Source organism: Polypterus senegalus, chromosome 12 (assembly GCF_016835505.1).
Source record: "Polypterus senegalus isolate Bchr_013 chromosome 12, ASM1683550v1, whole genome shotgun sequence".
Lineage (NCBI taxonomy): Eukaryota > Metazoa > Chordata > Cladistia > Polypteriformes > Polypteridae > Polypterus > Polypterus senegalus.
The window spans coordinates 77,042,148-77,064,199 of record NC_053165.1 but is presented as its reverse complement, the minus strand read 5'-3'; the positions used below and the strand labels follow the sequence as shown (position 1 = coordinate 77,064,199).

At 42.5% G+C, this 22,052-nt stretch overlaps 1 protein-coding gene across 1 annotated transcript; it reads right to left on the bottom strand.

The window, feature by feature from the left end:
* Window positions 1-180: 180 nt before the first annotated feature.
* slc27a1a (solute carrier family 27 member 1a) lies at window positions 181-22,016 on the bottom strand. Its single transcript, XM_039772417.1, has 13 exons — window positions 21,752-22,016; window positions 18,888-19,055; window positions 17,126-17,520; window positions 15,795-15,959; window positions 11,774-11,843; window positions 7,550-7,641; window positions 7,339-7,448; window positions 6,787-6,996; window positions 5,181-5,307; window positions 4,942-5,079; window positions 4,650-4,814; window positions 3,548-3,694; window positions 181-1,033 (listed from the first exon to the last, which is right to left on the bottom strand). The coding sequence occupies exons 2-13, from the start codon at window positions 19,052-19,054 to the stop codon at window positions 876-878; spliced, it is 1,944 nt and encodes a 647-aa protein (XP_039628351.1). The 5' UTR covers window position 19,055; window positions 21,752-22,016; the 3' UTR covers window positions 181-875.
* Between the last annotated feature and the right edge of the window lie 36 nt (window positions 22,017-22,052).

The following is a 22,052-nucleotide window of genomic DNA, read 5'->3' as shown; positions in this document are numbered from 1 at the left end:
GTGGACCCTCAACAAGATACAAACAAGTATGGTGCTGACCTTAATGGCAGCAGAGGAGTCGCCTTATAAACTGTAACTTCTTTATTAAAGTAACTGCTGCACCTTTCCCACCTTGGGTTGCTATTAATGTGTCGGGCACTGAGCCATTTTAAAAGGAAGAAACCAACAAACAATTGAAAATATAGTTCATATGAATAAAAAACCAGTTTTAATTTATTAAAATATATCTTACAAAGTAACCCACACCATTTACATACTCTTCAATGCTGTGTCTATCCTATATGGTTCAAAACTGTGGTACCCTGATCACTGAAACTCAGTATAAAACTAAAGGATTCCTAAAATTAGAAGTAGTACTTAAAGAAATACATAAAAATCCTCCCCTTCTTTAGGTTTAGTACTCTCGATGGGATGGGGTTAACACAAATGAATGCACTGGCTAACACCCCGCTCAGTTCTTACTGCGAGAGTCAAAAGCAACCCAGGAACCAAAAGAAATCTCGGATCCTAAGATGTCCGTTTGACGATGCGGCCGGATTTCCGTGTTTAAACTGGTCATTTCACGCTGTGCCCAATGAAGAACTTGAGTGGCATTTCTGAAGTTTTTACTGTAATGTACCAGAGAGACATTTGAAAAAACTGTAAAAGGGGCAAGAGCAGTGTGGAGGCTGCCCGGTTGTTCTTGGTAGTTAGAAGGCAAATCAAATCATTAAAACAAGTTCAGTTTCAAGATCTCCTGCTAGAAAGCTTTGCTCCAAAGTGGCTTAGTGGATATCTGGCAGTTACTTCGTCCCTTTGTGCTACTGAGAAGAGATACAAAATGTTGATCTAAAATTGGCTCCTTTCCTTTGTTGTCCATAAACGTGCCTCTTACTTTAGAGGGGTACACTTCCATTCCTGATGGCGTTGTACAAATCCTCATTGAGGACCTTGTACCGTCCAGCCCGAGCATCCAGGAAGTAGAGCTTGTCATTCGAGTGGCGAGGGTCAAACTCCTCTCTCTGCAGTCTCGTCTTCTGGATCTTGAATGTTCCTGCAACACAGAGCAGGACAGGAGGTGCAGGTTTTCATGGTCAGAACTACGTTAAGTCATTCACTAAACTTTTTCACTGAAGTTTTTGTTGTGCTTGATCTAACGAAATCACTACTTTTAAAAAGAGTGCCCCATTCATTCTCCCCACTTTCACATACTGACTTCTCAGATCCCCCAAAACAGCAGGAGTGTAAATCTGAGCTAGCCTGGCATGACGCAATGGACTGGCGCTTTGTCCAGGGCTGGCTCTCACCTTGCACCGAAGGCAGCTGGGACGGCGTTAGAAATATTTTATCACAACCCATCATGGATTTATACAGACTCCAGGCAGGGGACATCTGAGATTACGATCTTACGGAGAGACAGCAGAGCTTCCTCAACGCCATAGTGCCAAGTTTAATTATTAACAGTATACATTACTTACATAAAGTTCATTAATCTGTCAAATGTAATATACATACTTTAATGCAATTCATCATAGAAATGATAAGTCCTAGTACTGTAACAGCTCACAGCTCTTGGAAATCTAAATCGACTAAGAAGTCATTGTCGTCATCATGGGACAATAAATCGGTATGATGTCTCAATACACGCTCCCTTCTAATTCTTCCATTTGCATGTCTTTTAACACTAAAGCAGTCGTGGCACGTGTAGTAATTTGGCCATTCAGATCACCATTACATTATTATGACAGAATGATTACAATTAAGTCAATTCAATTTGTAAATGATATGCAATTCATTTTGGTGTATTTGATAAAGCCCACGTCATGGATGGCACTGCTCTGACGCCGAGTGCCGCCCGTTTAACAAAACATACGCATGGTCTGGGCCGCTGGACAAATGTGTGTGGCTTTACAGCAACTTTACTTTTTATACTGTACATCTCCAAGTGAGCATGTATACTGGCAAACACTTTTGTGCGCACACACAGTTTAAACATGAGGCCCGGACATATTTTTTTTGTTGAAGTATAATGCATGAAAAAGTTAAGAACTCTTTTGAAAGCCACTTTTGAATTTTACCGCACATTAAAAGCCTCAAAGTGCTGCTTTCTCAGTCCATTTTCTAACAGACCGATTGTAGGGCAGCACAGTCTAACAGAGCGGCATTAGGGGCACAAGCCACGGACGAGACCCCAGTCACTAACAGGGCATGGACTCGTGGACTTACAAATGTTTACTTATAGTGAGCCAATGTAGAGTTTACGATTAAACAAAGAAAACCTACATGGACAGGAGAAGTGGTAGACCACACAAAGGCCTGGGATTAAACAGAGACGTCATAACAATAAAGTAGTGAATACAAATAAATCAATAAGATAAAAGGTGGAAAAATGTGAAAAGCAGTGCAATGGATCACTGTTGATCCGTGATCCAAACCGATTCCTGTCCACGGTTCGGTACGCACGTGATCCGAAGATCCGAGGAATAAAAAGTTCCACTGTATTGTGTGCGTGTCTCTTGCACACTCTCTCACGCATTTTCACTCGACTTCTGTCCGGTTTGCCGCTTCATACGTGTGGCCATGGCCAGCGGTAGCAGTTTAAGCAGAGGAGCGGAGGAGCTCGACAAACCTCCAGCATCATTTAAAAAAAAATTGTAATCAATAATGTAACTTTCCCTGCAGCGTCAATAGGAGCAGACACATCTCCTCCTCAATAGAAGTCGGCAATGGCGGAGCTTTTTGGTGAGACCTTTGCACAGAAGGGCATGGTCAGCAAGGCTTTTGGTGACACCATCACAGAGGAGGTGGTATCCCATGAGGCAGCAAGTGGCATTCCAGTCAATGGTGATCCACTGACTTGGTGGAAAAGCAACAAATGTAAATACCCTCACCTTGCCACAATGGCAAGACACCATCTTGCTGTGCCTGGCACTTCAGTGCCTAGCGAGAGGGTGGTCTCAACAGCAGGGGACATAGTTACAACAAAGAGATCTACACTTCCCACTAAATGTAGACATCCTCACGTTTCTGAAAAAAACAATTGAAATTATAAGCTCAGGTCTTCTTCTTTTTTGACGATGTGGACATAAGCTAGTTTTTATTTCTCTCTCCATGTTCAAAGTAAGAAGCAATGATGCCTAAAATTGCATTTAATGTTGTTTTTTATTGTGTGCACATTAAAGGAAATAGTTACCATGCCCTATATTGCACCTTAATGTGTATTTATATAGTTGAGTGGAATGAGTCTTGAGTTAAATGTTTTTTTAATGGGCAAAAAATACTTAACTAAATAAATGGAGAGTTAAATTTGTCTTGTCTTTTTTTTTTTTTTAAACCGTGATCCGAACCGCAAGTTTTTTGATCCGTTGCACCACTAGTGAAAACTACGGTCATTCTGATATGAATAGATTGAGCAATGGAAGATTTTGAACAATAAATCTGCCTCTGCTAGGAAAACAGTCAGTGTCCGCTTTAACATCAGTCTATACACAGTAAAGAATTTTAATGAGCAGCTCTCTACCAGAAAGAGTTCAGGCCTTGTGAGCAGATAATCCAAGAAAAGCCATACCTGTTTTGTCAACCTCAGGAGAGATCCGTAGAAACATTGGCCTGGCATAAGGGGGCAAAAGTTTCTGCACAGCAGCAAAGAAATGAACAGGATCAAAACTGTCACTTTTATCAGCAATTGCTGCCATGCCTGCTTTACCTTCTACCCCTAAAAAGAAAGAAAACAGATGGAAAAGTCATTCAATTAACATGACTTCGGCCAAACGGCTTCAAATGAAGGATGTGCCCTACAGTATGTGGAACCACACTTAGCACAGAGGTAACCATAAATATTTAACGGCAGATCTGTAGAAGTCACCAAGGAGGCAAATCTGTTTTGACAAATCTCGAATAGGTAAATGTTAGAAGAGAGTTTGCCGAGCTTGGGGTCTGCAAATATCACAAACAAATTACAGGGTCTTCAAAATAGCCTCAACATACGTGGAAGCAGAATCTGAAAAAAAGATCTGTGTAGGTGCAGAGGTCTAAGAAGTCTCCATTATCGAGAGAACGGGGTGGGACCATGAAGAACTGTTACTGAAGAGCCAGCCTTGCACTATCCTGCTCTCTAAACACTGAGAGAACTGTGGAGAGTCTTAGCTTTGACAAATTCCAAGCACTGAATGGGTGTTTCACCTCCCCAAGTTCCGCTGTGTCTTTGTAAGTCGAATAAAAGGCATCTCAGGCTACATCACACCCCCAAGCTGCACAAAAAGGGGTCTTGTCTTGTGGTGCAGATTTATTCAGCTGGGCAAAGCGCCCTCATTAGGGCAGGCTGGCATAATTCCAGCTTGTGTGCATAAAAGGCAGAAGGGGTGATGGGTACACATAAAGCAAAGGCATAATCTACAGTCTGCGGAAACTGCGCAATAAGAAGAGACATTCACAGTGGAATGATACAATACAAAGAATTAAATCTGAAAAACTACCAATATCATGCTAAATGAAGCAGGTGTCAGCTGATGATTTTGACTGTGATAAGCGAGGCCATGTCGCAAACTGCTCCTTACACATCAAGGCTGATTGAGATCAAATAACAATGCTTGCCATTCTATTGTTTTGGCCAAGTCTTGCACCTTAATTCTTGAACTGGCATCCAAACTCAAAACAACATTTTTGCTTACCTGGCACAGATACACCATATACTGCCACGTCAGTTTGATTGAGGATGGTACTCAGGATGCCCTCAACTTCTGTTGTTGAGACATTCTCTCCACGCCACCGAAATGTGTCTCCACTGCGGTCTTTAAAGTACATGTAGCCCAGCTCGTCCATGACCAGCACATCCCCTGTGACGTGAAACATGTAGGAGAATGGAGTACAGCTGGTAGGCTTACGGCGCTTACGCCTGGCAGACACAAACAAGCCCACAGACAGCTGTGGAAGGAGAAGCATGCAACAAGGTCAAAAGTGTACCAGATAGATAGGCTGCATCTCCCTTTTTGAAGACATCATAAGCAATCTTTTTCTTGGTTGCAGCCTCGCTGGCATAACCATCGAATCTGCGCAGAGGATCTTGTTGGTTTATGCTGCCCACCAAAAGACCAGCCTCACCTAAGACACAATAAATGGCTCCAAATCAGAGACTTCTTGGATTTAAAAAATGAAGCTGCAGAAAGCACACACACAGGTCAGGCAGGAGAAGTGCTGCTCACCCGGTTTGCAGGATATGCACAGGCCGTTGCGACCTCTGATCAGCTCCATGGTCTCTTCATTTACTTTCACCAGCCGGATTGGGTAGACATTGGGTAAAATCAGGCTGTTAAACCCACAAGCCCCCACCTGAAAATACAAATGTAAAACACTAAAAATGTACCCTGTATAAAAGTCACATAAATAAAAAAATAATAAAAATGACAAAGCACTACCCGAAACACAATTTACTGCTCCATTCAGAAACAAGGACGGCTTTTCAAATCAGTAGTCTCTTTGGGATTCATATTAGGCACAATGCAGCAAGCACAACATTCATCTCTACAGCACACTTTCACACAAGGCACAAAGTGCTTTACAAGAAATTCAAGAAACGAAAAAGGAATTCTAAGTATATACATTTATAAATGGGACACCAAAAACAGTAAATAACAATAAATCAATGCACACTTAAGTAATACATGAAGTAGAGTCCATAACTAAGGATTCCTTTGTAAGTCTCTCATGGTTATAAAAAGTCAGATGCTATTGTCACCATAAAACAGGGGGTTCAAGGCCAGAAGACCCCCCCCCCAGCCCAGCCCATTCTACCCAAGTGGTTTTTAAGCTTCGCCCTGGACGAACTGACACAGTGGGTCTCATTGACAGTTGGGGTGTCCTCATTCATTCCATCATCACTTTAATTAGATGGTTTGAGCATAAAACACACAAGAAATGCTCCATAAACCACACACAACTTTAAATGGAAGGGTTTCCCCAACGTATCCTGCCAAAAAGATCAGGAGGTCCATTTAGAAACTTGTAGTGGGGGGAGAGAGTCATCTTTTTAAGCAGATAGCAACAGGAAAAACATGGGTGCTTTTGTCAAATATTTAACAGCTTCAGGGACAAAAGAACAGTTTTAACTTCCTACAGCTGTTTGTGTTGTATTGGACACTTAGGAGACATTTACAAACAAACTAAGGATGGCATTTGACTGAACTTGGTAGAAGTCCAGATGTTCGGACTGCCTGATTCTAGCAGCCATTATGATGAATTATTGTGAACTTTGAAACTCTGAGAGCACCTACAGCGCAGTATGTCTAGAACAGGCAGAGCAATGGCTACCAAAGTGAAAGGCTAACTCATGAACTCTCAAATTATACACACATACACATGTATTCTCGGACATTCAACCCAAAGTCTCAGGGGACCTGAACTTGCAATGACTGGACAAGACACCAGCTCATTACTCACCACTCACATAAACACAGTCACTCACACTGGGCCAGTCCATCACCCTACAAACACACACACCAGTACATCACACACTCACGAGGGCCAGGTTAACATCGCCGATTCACTTTGATGGTAGGAGGAAAGCCACGCAGATACTGGGAGGACATGCAAACTCCATGCAAGATGGACCTGAGACGCAAACCCCAGCCTCCATACTGCGACGCAGCAGCCCAACACGGCACCACTGTACAGCTCTTAATGTTACTAAAGCAGCATAAAGTAAAATTTTGAGCAAAATTCAAAACACCCAGGCAACGTCAGCGGACAACTAGTAAATAAAACTGATGGTCTGAAATAATAAACGGATCAGTTCTGAAAGAACAGCCTCACCTTGCCGTCCATGTTGGCTACACTGCAGTTGCACTCTGTTGCCCCATAGAACTCGCCAATCTGTTTGATGTTGAACCTCTGGGTGAATGCCTCCCATACACTAGGCCGAAGCCCATTTCCAACAGCCAACCGAACCTTGTGCTGGGTCTCGGCTTCCCTCGCTGGCTGATTTAGAAGGTACCTGCAGATCTCGCCAATATACTGCACTACCTGTATGACAGGAAAACATGACAGTGTTTCAAAATCTTGCTCAGCTTCAGAGTTTCTAGCAAAGGAAAAAAAAGACGCAATTAATATGGGCAGAATCAAAACTCTGAACCGAGAGGTTTGGTGGAGGAACATTTCATTACAAGAGAGCTTAGGCTCACTGCACACTTTAAAGTACAATTTTCATTTGTCAGTACCAAATATTATTAATATTAAAAAAAGGCCAAAAGCACAGACAAATTAAACTGTTAGGCCTGTCACAAGCGTGCCTTAAAAAGCACACTGCAGAAGGGACAGAAGATGGGGGTGTGGTGGTCTTCAACACAAGGATGCATTTATACTTACAGTGCAATTATATTTGACACAGTCCTCCCAGAATCGGCTGGCAGAGAACTTCTTTTTGATGACCACTGTGAGACCATTGACCAAACACTGCCCCACACCCATGATATTTCCTACGACACAAGAGAAAGGCTGACATGTTTGTTACAAGTACGGCATTATAAATTAAAAGACGATAGATACTTGGTTCAGTGCTGGACAGATAGGAGAATACCTGCAGAGTGGTAGAGAGGAAGGCAATCGTAGATCACATCATTAGGACGCATTCGGAAGGCATGGTAGCCAATGGCAGCAATACGGTAATACCTACAAATAGGGAGACGCAGCATTACATTTATTAAAACGCTGACAATTCTGACTAATCTAGACTGGCCAAAACTCACTCAGGAATGCCTTTAAAAAAATAATGAAAACGCAGACAAATCACAAATAACAGACAAGCAAACATTTAGTGTCAATTTTCTTTATTTAAACGGAGTATTTAACGACTGCAGGCACTGTAGCTTTTTGAGTACCAGTATATGTACTTCAGTCGCCGCACTATTTAACAACACACAGATCTGATGGACAAAGAGAGAATAAAATCTATAAACTGTATATTCTGGAGTTTGAGTTTAGTTAGATTATTTATTTATAAAAGCACATTTAAAACAACAGAGGTTGTGCCAAAGTGCTGTACAAAGAAGCAATAAAATAAACACAACGCAAACAATCAAACAGAAGCAGATTAATAAAACAACCAACTATTATATCCCACAATCCTATTACACAGAGTGCAAGGTGGAAGAAAACAAGCAGGTCGACTTTTAAAAATCTCGAGAGAGGATGAAGACCTGATGTGGAAAGGCAGGCCATTCCTAAGCTGTGGAGCAACAACTGACAAAGCTCTGTGCCCCCGACTTCAGCCGACATCTTGGAACTACAAGAAGTCGACGTCTACATGACCTCAATGCTCTCATGGGGTGAAGGAGGTCACAGGTGTATTTTGGAGCGACACCATGCGAGGCTTTAAAAACAAACAAGATTTTAAAGTCATTGCGACGCCTCACTGGAGAGAGAGACACGATTCTTTTTTCTCAACCCAATTAAGAATCTCGCTGCAGCATTTTGAACCCACTGAAGTCGTGACAGAGCAGACCGAGGCAGTCTGACATAAGGAGTTACAATAATCTAGCCGAGACGTAATAAAGGCATGAATGACCGCTTCCAAGTCCTTCACTGAAAGAAAGGATTTTAGTTTAGAAATTTGCCTCAGTGGATAAAATCTGGACTTCACTACGGTGGAGATTTGTTTTTCAAAACTGAGTGACGACTTGAAGATGACATCTCAGTTCCTGACACCATTATGAGTCATTGCTGCCAAGGAGCCTAACTGAGTGCCAAATTCATCTGCAGATGTGGTGGGAACCAAAAATAATGACCTCTGTTTTACTTTTGTGCCATCCAATATTTTATATCCTCAAAGCATTTCAACAGCTTTTTGCCGAAGAAGCGATGTCAGGACTAACTTTGAGGTATAGCTGCGTATCGTCAGCATAACAACGATACATGGCATCATGTTTTTGAAAGATAAAAGGGAAAATCGAAGAGGAGCCAAACTAGAACCTTGTGGCATGTGAGAGAAGAGCTGGGGCTGGCTGCGAGAGGTTTCCATCTCCGTTAACAGACACAGATCCACTTTTAAGGTAGGACTCAAACCAATGCAATGCACAGCCTTGAATGCCCACTTCATCCTCAAGCCGTCTGAACAGAACCCCATGGCCCAGGGTGTCAAATGGCGTACATAGAGGAGCCCAAAGTTAATGGAATCTCATTTGTCACCTTCAGCAAAGCCGATTCATTACTATGAAGTGTTTTAAAACCTGCTTGAAACACATCACATAAATTGTTATCCTCCAGATATGAAAGTAACTGCAAAGATACCACTTTCTCCATCATTTTGGACAGAAATGGGAGCTTAGAAATAGGCCTATAATTTGAAAGCGCTGTAGAGTAAAGAGTTCAGCAGAGGCTGAGCAACTGCATGTTCAAAGTTGTCTGGCGTTACAGCAGATTTTAGACAGTTGTTAATAATAGCCAAAATAATTGGACTAATAGTGTCGTTAAATTGGCGTGAGGGTAAGGTATCTAGCGGATAATTGGAAGGTTTCATATGCAGGATTATATCAGCTAACTGAGAAAGAGCCAATAGGTTGAAAGGAAGTAAAATGGCTGTGCACTGGCCGGAGAGGGGCAGGTGTTGTCCCACAATGATCAAAACCTGGAGGAGTAATGCTGGAACAAATGGCTTGGATTTTATTTACAAAGCTCACAGGTCTCAGGTGTACTCTCAGGGGTTTAAGAGAGGGTTTATGGTGCGAAATGGCACCCAGGGTCTCGAGGCAGCATCAGCAATGAGACAAGAAAAAAAAGTGATGATTTTACTGCTAGTTACTTCATTGCTGAACAATGGGGTTCTTTCTTAACATTTGCCTTTATTAGGACATAGAGAATCCACATATAAATCTAGACATGATGTGTATTTGGTGTTTTGTGCAAAATATAAAAAAAAATGTAAAATCATGTTATCATCTCTGGGGGGTATTTTTCATACGTGGATTACTCGTTTAACCGGATGTAATTGTTGACGATTTGGCCTGATCCTGGATCTATCGGTTTTTCAAAACTCTTGCTGGATGTGTTGTCAGAGCAGCACATCCAAATCCTTAAACCTGCTCAGAGCAGGTCTGTTCTACGTAAACAAGGATTAGCTCACATACTTAATCAGTTTCCGTGCACAGAATTCATTCGGTCATGGCTTCGCCGTTCATGAATGAGCTACTAATTGATATCGGTGTGCAAATTATAAGAAGAGAATTTCATATAGAGAGGGTTTTGCCCAGTCTGCAAGATCCTTTATTGCTCCTGGAGGAAATTCTTTTTGAAAGATACCGCTTTAGCCGAGTGGGAAAATTGTACCTCAAAGATTTATTAGAACCTTATATTCGAAGTCAAACTTGGCGAAGTCAGGCTCTCACAAACACACAGACAGTATGCATTGCTTTGAGTTTTTTTGCAAGCGGCACTTTTTATATACTGTAGGCGATGCCGAAAATCCATCTAAAAGTGCAGTTTGCCAGGCAATTCGTAAAGTCTGTTTGGCTCTGAAATATTTCCTTCGGGGTTTCATAGCGTTTCCTGGACACCTGCGTGTGCAGACAATAAAAGAAGCGTTTCATGCCATTGCAGGTACTCAGGCAAAAACACCCACAGCTCCATAAAGAATCTCACAATCAGCCTAACATCCTCATTACCCAGGATTTCCAACAGTGATTGGGGCACATGGGACTGATCAGAGTGGAGTTTGATCAAACATTATTTGGAAAATGTACCTCTCCTCCTGATAAATAATCAGACATGGTGTCTTCATCAAATATTTGACCTTCGTCAATATCTTGTTGGTCAGTCACAAGTTGTAGGGATATGACATTCTCTGCAACTGACCAAACAAAAAAAAAAAATGCCCTCAGGAACAGGGCGATGGGCATTTTGCTGGAGAGCCAACTCTTCTGCAGGGTTAGGTCTGGACAGCGTGGACCTCCACCTGTTTTTTGCTTGTCTGCCTTCTTATTAGCTTTAAAATTAATGTTTCTTATATTATATAAGATTCTTTATGTCAACAATTTTTTAAATAGTTATATACCAATATTTGCCAGTTTGAAGTATATTCTTGTACTTCACTTTAACCTGTTCCCATGTTCTCCTTGTGCTCACGTTTGATCTGAAATTATGACATATTAAATAATAATTAATCTGACACATAGGAAATGAAACGCTGCATTCAGTAAGTACAATGCACACTACTTAGCATTTAATTTGTTGGCCACTTTTTGCCAGCCGTCTTTTCTGGTTTGGGCTGCATTTGCAGTGTTACCCCTTGTGCATATTAAATCTTGAAATTCTTCATATCCTTTGAATAAAAGGTCCTGCTCCGCTTGTGTTAAAAAAACAAAAAAAAAAAGAAGCACCCGTTCTTTCGTCATTTTGTTGCAGCCTATCAAAGACTCAATATATGTGGGCTTTTCAATCAGCGCGGGCGCGCACATTCATCTCGGATGATTACATCCAGCTAAACTAATCTACTACACGGCTGCATTTGAAAAACCGACTTATCCCGGATGAGCTTCACCGGCATTAACTCATCCAAGATGAAGCATCTGATCTTGGATGATTAAAGTGACGTACGGAAAATATTCCCCTGGTCTGTTAGCAAAACAGCATGTAGTTAGAAACTACAGCTTACCAATATGCCTCTAATTCAGCATCTCTTATAACCAACTCTATTAAGAGAGTGTGAATTGAACACAAATGAGCCAAAGTTACACATGTCTGTTGCTTGAGGGAGCCTGACTCTATGTTAGGAGTGTATAGTCTCGCACCCTTGAAGCGAGTTACTCACCTGCTGTGCACGACTATCGCAGCTTTGGGAAGTCCAGTAGTCCCAGATGTATAGATGTAGAAAAGACGATCTGAGAAGGTACAAAAAAAGATAAGAGATTTATGTTGGCAACATGACGGGGGCACAAAGTCTTCACAGTTGAAGTGAGCCAGACTCAGACGAGCCCAAACAAAATAACAGCAAAGAAAGATTTCAGTGAAGAAACAAGAGATGAAAGCGAGCAGTCTGACGTCAGCACACAGTACGTTAGTGAACAGCACTGCTGAATGTGCAGCACGATTTAAACTATGCAAAAAACCAAGTCAAAGGTCTCAGAGTTTACTTAGCTGTGAAGCCCCTTGATCCTGCTGCTGGCCCAAAGAACACACTTTCCCATAAGCACCCGAGAAGAGGTTTTTCCTGTTGTGTCTGTCAGGCATGTGGCTCATTAGTATAAAGGAGAGGATGACTTCAGACCACGTGATTTTCTACAGGAGAGCGGAGTGTGTCATAACTGGGTAATAGTTCAGCCACTGTTACTGAAGCTGTAGAAGTCAATACCATAAAAAAAGGCGCAATCAACAAAATCTTGGGAATGCAGAAAATGTAAACAAAATGCCTTCTCTGTATTCAAAATATGAATGAGTGAAAACTAAAAATGTTAAAAAAAAACAAAAAAAACCTGTCAATCCACAAAAAGCTCTGGGCCAATTTGAACAAACTCTATAATGCACACCAGAAAGCTCAAGATCCTCAGTCCTCTGTGGAATCCTTCTCATAAATACACCATTTTGCTGTACATTTACCACAAACAGGATCCTTACGTCTTTAAGACAGGAGCCACGGGGCTTCTCTGAGGTTTCCTTTCATACTCTGTGTTGGTCAGACTGCTGTCTTTTAGATTCAGGCATGCATTACTCTGAATGTGCTCCCTCCACTGGTACCCAGTATCATATAACAAGTCCCCCAGTTGACAGTTTTTAAACGAGATGTCATAATCATGTAAGAACTTCAGATCTAGTTAAAGGCAGGCCTGAGCAAAGGCCCAGGACACTACAGTATGAACTACAAGCAAAGGATAGGAACTGACAACAAACACACAAGTCATAATAATTACTTTGCATCTTTCTGAAGTTCGGTTTCCTCTCCATTTCAATTAAATCCAGAATGAGTGAAGCAACAGTATATAAGGCAAAGGTCACATTCCAGACACGGCAGTCAGGAAGTGGCTCTCTGAATGTGTAAATCACCAACTACAACAGCATAGGCGGTGCTGCCAAACAAGTCCGAGTGTCCTCTGAACATCACTCCCCTTAGAAAGACTCCCTACGAAGAGCACAGTCACAAGTCATACTCAGGTGACAGAGATACACGAGCGAGGACATCGAGTCAAGTGCACATTTATTTAATCAGGTAAACTGATGACTGAATGTCAATATGGGAAAGCTGCTAGTAAATAAATAAAATGTATTATTATTAACAAAGCTTGGGACCATTCACGAGGGCTAACCTAAAATTTTAGACACGCACAGTAACTTCTAGACTGGTGAATGAGGTTATTATTGTAACACGCATGGAGTACAGCGAGATTCTCACTTGTATGTGCTGAGCTGGCTTTTTGAAATCAGAAGAAGTTACACACAAAACAAAAAAACACTTTTACTTGAAAATGGTCTCTGTCTTCAACTAAAGCAGCAATTTGGAGCTCGTAGAGAGAAACCTCATTCCACTAATTCTACTCAAACTGAGAAATGAAGACCTTCTATCCTGAAACATATGGCAGAGGTGGTGCAATGAGGTAAAAGGTTAAGAACCACCGCCCTGTAGCACTTTGTGGGACACTGCTCATGTAGGAGGAGGATGACGACGACTCCAAAAAATGTGATTACTTACTCCGTGTTCAAAACTCAGCTGTAACATAGAAATAACAGCTCTAAACAGATACTTGTAAATAAAATCATTTTTATTAAACTACACTTTGTGGTCTCCCTCACGTGATCGACTTTGTTATTAAAATTATATTCATGGGGAACCGCTGCATTTCCAGGACTTCATTCTAGTTTAACACCTGCATATCAGAATTGTTATGCTAAACAGCTGGATTACAACAGGCAGGAAACTTAACTTAATATCACTTATATAACTTAGTAACTCTTAAGAAAGCTCAAACAACAAAGTTGTACAATTGCAGCCAAGGCACACGTGCATCATCCGTTATGAAACAATCCAGGGTGTAGCTGGCAGCGCTGTGCAAAAGGAAGGGAATGGCTTTGGGGGCACACTTGGGCACCATTGCCTCTTAAAACCCCCACACACAGGGCCAGGTTAGAGTCACCAGTCAAGCCACAACTACAAGTCTTTGGATGGCAGGAAGTAAGATTAAACTATCAGGACAAACCCCCAAACAGACATGGGGAGACCTTGGAAACTCCAGGAGGTGCTGTTTGGGTGGGTAGAGCTAAACAGCAAGTCACCATGCTCTCGTCATGTGGCTAAAAGAAACAGAGCCAATCCTTACGTGGAGTCAAAAGAGATAATGAACCTTTACTTGCTGTATAAGCCCGAGTAAATCCCTTAACCAGTTTGCACCATAAAACAGTAAATACAAACAACTGCACTGAATTCCGATCTTGTCTCCATCCAAGTCTTGATTGAACGCTACTTCTAGAATTTGAATATTTTTGAAAATGGTACAAGATCGTAAGGAGTGACACCAATAAGCCCCAGTCTGCTGAATAAAATGCCCCTTTTATGTGAGCCATTCTGTGCCTACTTGTAACCAGTGCTTCAAGGGATAAGGCTGGCACCAGCTGTGGATGGGGAGCACTCACTACCTTAGTCACATACTCACATCAAGAGTCACAATAAGGAGGGCATTTGAATGGAAGCAGGCAGCTCCACTCAGGGAGCGTCTTGACATGAAGCCAAACCCAGGAGTCTCAAGCTGTCACTGCGTCATCACTGCGATTTGCTCGATCATCACTCCTGTTTCTTTGAGTGTCATTTTAAACACACCAGACACCTGCCTCAAAAACACAGGCTGGAATGATGCCAGCTTGTAAAAACTTAGCTATTTAAAAGGCCGAGTTTAGTTTTGCTTTATTCGTACTGACACACAAAAACTAAAACCACAGGTGGGAAGCCCACCACACCAGAGACTATGACGCTCTTGTCCTTATATCTATTCACATTGTTTAAGCAGACCTGGGCATGTAAAAACAGGAGAAAACGTAAAGCATGTGTGGTCTTCACAAGCAACTCCCCAACACTGCAAGAGGCAGACATGGGGGAATTTGTTTTTTTTGCAGAGATAATAGGTGGTGCACTGTAATACCCTCACAAAAGCACTCTGAAGAATACACGGAGAGGAAATTGGGGGCATGTGGGCTTTAGTCTGCTGGAGATTGCATCTTTAACACCCACTGGTAGAGGTGGTACAATCCTGTGACTCAAAGTTAGGGACCCCTGCACCCTCATATCTTCTATATAATGAAGGAACGTCACCCCTAGCAGTACAAGTAACTACATAAAAACAAAATGAAGTATTATAAACGACCCACACCTACAATAAAAACAGCAGGCAAGAAAACAGATAACATTATGTACATACTGCCCATGATAGAATAGCCGTATACAGGAGGAGATGTTAATGTGCCAGTTTACAGACGACAGGAGAAATCGCTGGTGGATTAGTCCTGAACCACCAAAGACACCACCATAGGTAAATCTCTCGTGTCAGGCTTACCATAAAGCCATTAGCATTCATTCAAGACACACGTAGGATTTTTATAAAAATTTCACTGACTAACTTGAAGTGCAGGTGCTCTGAGCACAAGACCTTCTCAAAGCAGCATTGCTAGCTGCAGCATGAGGGAGGAATTTTAAAAGACCATTTAGAAGCCATGACTACTCAGGACAAAGAACAGGGGAGAAGAGGCCTGCCAAACCGGACAACAAAGACGTGATCTGGTTAGTCTTCTCTTAGGAAGAATTAAAATAAAACAGGGCAGGAAAAAAGACAACATAAAAGCTACACGCTCACCATTGAAAACCTTCCGGTGTGTGCGTGGAGGGGGCAGGCGTGAGGAGGAGGTGAGCAGAGGGTCTAAAGCTTCGGCACCTAATTCTGTTAGATGTTGAGGGTTTAAGTCTCCTGTGCAGAAGAGGCGAATATCCTTGCCAAGAGAGCTCCTCACTTCCCATACCGCTGAAAAGGAAAAAGGAGATGGATACGGTCAGAACACAGGGCAAGAAGACATGCAGAATCAGTTAATCACTCTCTGGTCAGTATTGCTTAGGACTCACAAAAGCTGGGCATCTTTGGAATGGCATTTAGGAAACAAAAGCAAGTTTTTAAAAAATGTGCACACCTTCTAAGAGACGTGCATCAAAATATTCAATGAAGACACTTCTGCTCATTCTGAGTTGGCCAAATGTTGTCAAAAGTCATTCTGAGTTGAAAAGATGATCATGACAGCATTGTGCTTATGGGGGGGTAAAAGAACTAGTGCTCTGTAAGCCGTTTACAGTCACATAAGACCAAAGCAACAGTTCTACAGATCTGCAAAGGAGCTACTCTTGTTCTTTTGGCAAAAGTGTTACAGTCAATGAAGGGGGTTTACATTTAACTGGATTGATGAGATTTACGGTTTTTATTCCCAGGCAATACAACTTACTCAAGTGGACAGCTGGCCACTGAGGACTGGACACAGTTGTTAGCAGCTACTGACAAATTTTGTGGCAGACCGAAGGGTTGAAATGGCATAAACTGAACCAGAACAAGGAGTTTGACACCTCAGTTGGCACTGATAAAGAGCTGTAACCCATTGCTGGGATAAGCGCTCTTCACCGAGGTGGAATCAAAATACTGAGGCGACAGTGAAAGGCTGCCATCTCACATACCTGACTTGACACGGACTGCCAGTGAAGCAGTTTCTTGTGCACTGTGTTGTACTGCCTGCGGTGTATGCTGTACACTGTATATATTACACACATGTTCAAAAGCATCTTTTTCTTGTCTTACAAAAGTATACACAAATGATGATAATAATTGTGTTCATTATTAAACCAGCATTATTAACACCGCCATTTTACAGAGCAGCTACAAGTCACAAGTCGTTCAAAACAATCCTATTGCAGGAAGCAGGTATAAATGGCAAAACTGAGGAATAATTTACTGTTACTTAAAACCAGGCCTTTGGAAATGCAAGGGCAGCAGCACTAACCAGTGGGACACCATGTTGCCCTACAGCCGTATACATCCTCCACAATATCCTTAATATTAAGAAACAACACATTCTGGCTTACAATTTGTTTTATTTTTTTTTTTTTTTTTTTTAAAAAGGGACGCATTTCAAAAAATGAGTTCCTGACCTTCAGCCAGCTCTGCTCCAAAGATGATTGCTCTGGCCCCAGACACACTTATACAGTGCATAAGTGAATCTCGCCGAAGGTTGAAATTAATGAGGGCAGCTTCAATGCCAACTTTGGCCATGCCCAGCCAGATCGCCACAAATATTGGACGACTCTCCATGTACACAGCAATCACATCTCCTGGAACAAAGCCCAAGGAGAGAACAAACTGGGCCACAGCATTAGATAACTGGTCCAGAGTGGTGAAGCTCCACACCTCTCCTGTTGCTTCATAGATGAGAGCTGGCTTGTCAGGGTGAGCTTGGACAGTCTCATAGAAGATGGAAGGTATAGTGCTGCCACAGCGCAAATGTCTCCGAATGGCTAGCTTTACACGTAGAAGCACACAGAGACCACTGCAAACAAAAGAGAAGCAAACACTCATAAGAAAGATCATCAGTTCATGACTCTGTTTATGTGACTTTTTAAAGAAACACCAAGTCAAGAAGGAAACATTCTGCTCCAGACTTTACACAATATCACTAGAATTTGGGTCCCACTTACAATCTCATTGCTTTGGCTGCCTAAATCCACCTTTAGATTAGTTCGGGATTTAGCCTTCCAGCTTTTGTTTGGAGCTCCAGACACCTCCCCAAAACACTTTGGCATTACATCTAATATTTTTCTTTAAGGTAAGTAAATATAAAGTCTTACACTTATAACACGTCTTATTTACAGCGTATGAAACCTCCTTTTTCACCAATCTAAACCTGCTTTGTCTGACGTTAAGGTGCAAGTTAATCCACCTAATTATATCCATCCATTATCCCACCTTCTATATCCTAACACAGGGTCACGGGGATCTGCTGGAGCCAATCCCAGCCAACACAGGGCGCAAGGCAGGAAACAAACCCGGGGCAGGGTGCCAGCCCACCGCAGGGCAGACACACACACACACACACACACCAGGGACAATTTAGGATCGCCAATGAACCTAACCTGCGTGTCTTTGGACTGTGGGAGGAAACTGGAGTACCCGGAGAAATCCCACGCAGACACGGGGAGAACATGCAAACTCCACACAGGGTGGACCCGGGAAGTGAACCCGGGTATCTTAACTGCGAGGCAGCAGCGCTATCCACTGCGCCACCATGCCGCCCACCTAATTACATGTCATCTGTAATTTAACTCATTTGTCACTTGCTTTTTATCTAAACCATTTACATTACTGGTTAAAAAAAGGTACCCTGCCACTGACCACTATAGCTTATTCTAAAAATACTGCCAAGTACAATAATTCACTTTTTTCTTTGCACACTGCTTCCTTAATTCCTGCCTTTGGGATTTATTGACGAGTCCTTCATAAAGGCCTACATTGACAACATGGGACTTTTGGTAGAAGCTCCTTTGTGTATACAGTAATGCTTTTCTAGAAATAAGCTTGTTACTGCATATTTATGCTCTGAAAGTTGGTAAAACAATCGGAGAGCTCTTTGAAATGTTGTATATATTTTACAAGTGAACATCTTCTCCTTGATAATGGATTCTCCACATTTCTAGGGCGTGTATGTGTGTGGCACTGGTGTCTAACGCTAGGGCAGTAAAAGCACTGTCACATGTACAGGTCACAACACAGGGCTGTAACTAGCACAAACACACCGAGTTATGACGCTGGACTTCTAGTGCCATTTAGAAATGAACCTAAGACATGTTGCAGAATATTGGACAACAGTGCCATTTGCAGACAGGAATACCTGAAAGAATTTTGCAATTTCATACTTACAAGAGATCCCTCCTTGCAGTCAAAACAACTATACGAAGGAATCGCCACCCACCAGTGCCTAGATAGATACCCAAACTGGCAGAAAGACTCCAGCACCAAGGGACCTCAAAAAGCCGCAGAAGCCCCAAACAGCCAAAAGACAATGAGGCACGGGCCAAGCCATGCATCCTGGAGAAAATAAATAAGAAAAACAAGAATTAAAATCTTGCAAGACATGATATAGAACAAGTTGTAAATGGGACTGAGTTTGCTTTTAAAAGAAAAATGATTCTAAAAGACAAACTCAGAAATGATTGAAAATAGTTGTTGAGTGTGAACACCTTTAAACAGACAGAAAGAGACACTTATAAAAACAGACAACTTGTTTCAGGAGAAAACATTTTGGAATTGTCTACTATGTATACTTGGTGAATCTTCCCAACCCACGGCACAAAACATTCTGTAGGATGTAGGGATGAACAAAAAAAAAAAAAAAAAAGACAAAGAAACCAAATCAAACAACAAACTCCTCACTACCGATAAATTCATCTTTCTGTTATATAGTACTTTTCACAGGACACAATTTCAAGGTGCTTTACAAACTACACAAGGTTATAGCTCAAAAAGTACAACAGTGCAAAGTACAGAATAGGATCACTGAAAACATGCTAGGTCATGTGTGAACAAATCTCGTCAATCTTAGCTGGGAGAGCTCAGTATCACAGCATGAGACCACCTGAGTTATGTCTATGGGCACTAATATTGTAATCCTTAAAGGAAGAAGACGGACACAGGTTCAAAGTAGTAACTAACCAGTCCTTTACTAAGATCGTTCCCAGAGTACACGATACACAACTTTGTTATTAGTCTCTACTTCCTAATAACTCTCTAATACCTATAATCCCTTATTACTACGGAATCCCCAAAAGTCCAGACTTACAATATACTACAACCTGAGTCACAGAACAGGGCCAGGATAGAATCTTAAAATGTATTGTTAAAACATGAACAAAGAAAAATCATTTGTTCATCCAATGTACAGTATACCCTGCTCATCATTACTAGGGTGCTGATATTTATTACTGGAACAGTGGGTACAAGGTAGGAACCGACTCTGTACATGACACCGCGCACACTCGCGCACGCGCACACACACAGGGATAATGCAAACTTGCCAAATAACCAATCATGCAGGTCTTTGTGATGTTAGAATCAAGTCAGTGCAAACTCCACTCTGGCAGTGCCAGGCCAGCAGCTGAACCTCCGACTCGGACTTCAACAGAAAGCTCTAACTCACCACATGTTAACGTTAGTGAAAAAGTAAATTGTCATCCTCAGTAGTGGGCTCTACCACAGTTTGTTTTCAGACACTCACTTTGGTAACAAGCCCTACAATTCAGAATGGAAGCTCTTCCAGGAGGCAGCCACAGAATCCCCGTTTGGGGCATTTTTTTATGTGAACTGTGGCAGAGTGCGGGCATACAGAAAATGACATGCTAGAACAGCCTGTAGCATCAGTTTTTGGCGATGGACTGGAATGACGCCATAACCTTTGTAGTAGCCTTTTTTAGGCTGTGGTGAGATTCTGTTCCTTAAATATTATACACAATGCTGAAATTGCAGGGCTATACATGTCACACAGCAAAAACAATTCCTAGCGCTGGCTGCCAATTCTGCAGGACCAGTAACGAGCAGATCCCACAGTTAACACTTATACTCTCAAGCTCCTTACAAAGAGCCAAGCCGTCCACTCACACTTTTCCTAATTAGAAACTAAACACAGTAAACAATCAAGTGAAGTCATAAATTCCACCCAACAGCTTTTTGTGAATAAAGAGACTCCTGGTTATAAAAGAAGTTATTTTACAGGGTGAAGTAAACTTCAAATACAGACAGCTGACAGTCCAAGAGCATCAGAGGTGGCCTTTGTAAGTGACACACACACACCACAATGGAGGTTATTCTGTGACATCACCTGTCACACAAAGCCACCAGACACATTCAACCTCCGTATCTGTGTCACTGTGGCGATTGTAAGCAGTATGTGTTTTAAGAGGGGTTTACAATCACCACTCGTGATTTCACGTGTATGCGTGGCGGGGGTTATAGGAGTGGGGAAAAAAATACACACACTTAAGGTTAAACCTGCAAGTGCTGCATTTGAAAAATGTTCACTTACAAAAAGGCACTTCCATTAACACACCAATCGTACCACTTAAAGGAAAATCGAGAAAATAAAGTTGCACTTGCCGACAACTTGGGCGTGACTGTTTTTAGGGGTGAGCAGTTTAATGTTACACAAGTACTTCAAGAAGGCAGGTGGCAGCATGTGGCAGTGCCTAGAATAACTTGAGGCACCAGATACAAGCTTGGCGGACAGGTGATCAGGACAGGCGGGGGTGACGATCTGCGTCCTCCGCTTGCCTGTCACTGTTGCCTCACAGGGCGCTCAGTCGGTTCCGATCTAGCACCTTTGGGCATGAAGCAGTTAGTACGTCATGACGCACTTTGGCTGATTATAAAAATAGAGCTTCTGTCAGCTGCAGCAGTGCACCCGATTGATTAAACGCGGTGGCTGAACCAGAAGAACGAGCAGACGCCGCGGCTACACGAGTTTTGTAAGAGCCATGCGGCCGTCATCGACCCGTCCTTGGGCGCTATCGGTATTTAGCGTCCTTCTCGGGGACCCAACAACACGGTTTCGTTCGACAACATTATCGGCGACACAGGAGTCGTAAGGCTTTTCACCGACAAGACGGAGCAGAATCTGCGAACATGCAGACAAGTGAAAGACCCCAGGGACACTCGAGCTCAAGGTGGTTTTTTGAGCGACAGCGACCCTTCGGACTTTGGGTGTGCACTCGCTCCTTAGGCGCTCCACTTACCTTACACGCCTCGCTCGTCCGTACTGACAAGAGGGGAGGCCACTTTGCGGCCTGCGAGTCGCCCAAACCTTTCTGCTCACAGTAACAAATTCGCGACTGTTGCCTCCCTTCCCACAGCCCTCTGTCTTCCCCCGCTCTCAGCCGGACTCCAAATGCTCCTCATTCCCAAAAGTCTTTTCTCCCGGTTCCTATTTTTTCTTCACACCTCGTCACTGGTGATTGGTAGAGTCAGACTCTTGAGTCCACCCAAACCCGCCCTCTGCTCGTTTAACCGACCGCCACTCTTGGCGCCACTGGCGTG

What these genes read in the sequence shown, in the direction of transcription:
- slc27a1a (XM_039772417.1), bottom strand. Translation starts at nt 19,054, where the DNA reads ATGCATGGCTTGGCCCGTGCCTCATTGTCTTTTGGCTGTTTGGGGCTT. An exon ending in ACTGCAAGGAGGGATCTCTT is followed by an intron (nt 17,521 to 18,887) that starts GTAAGTATGAAA and finishes TTTTGTTTGCAG; the next exon opens with TGGTCTCTGTGTGCTTCTAC. An exon ending in TCCTCTCTACCACTCTGCAG is followed by an intron (nt 7,449 to 7,549) that starts GTATTCTCCTAT and finishes CTTGTGTCGTAG; the next exon opens with GAAATATCATGGGTGTGGGG.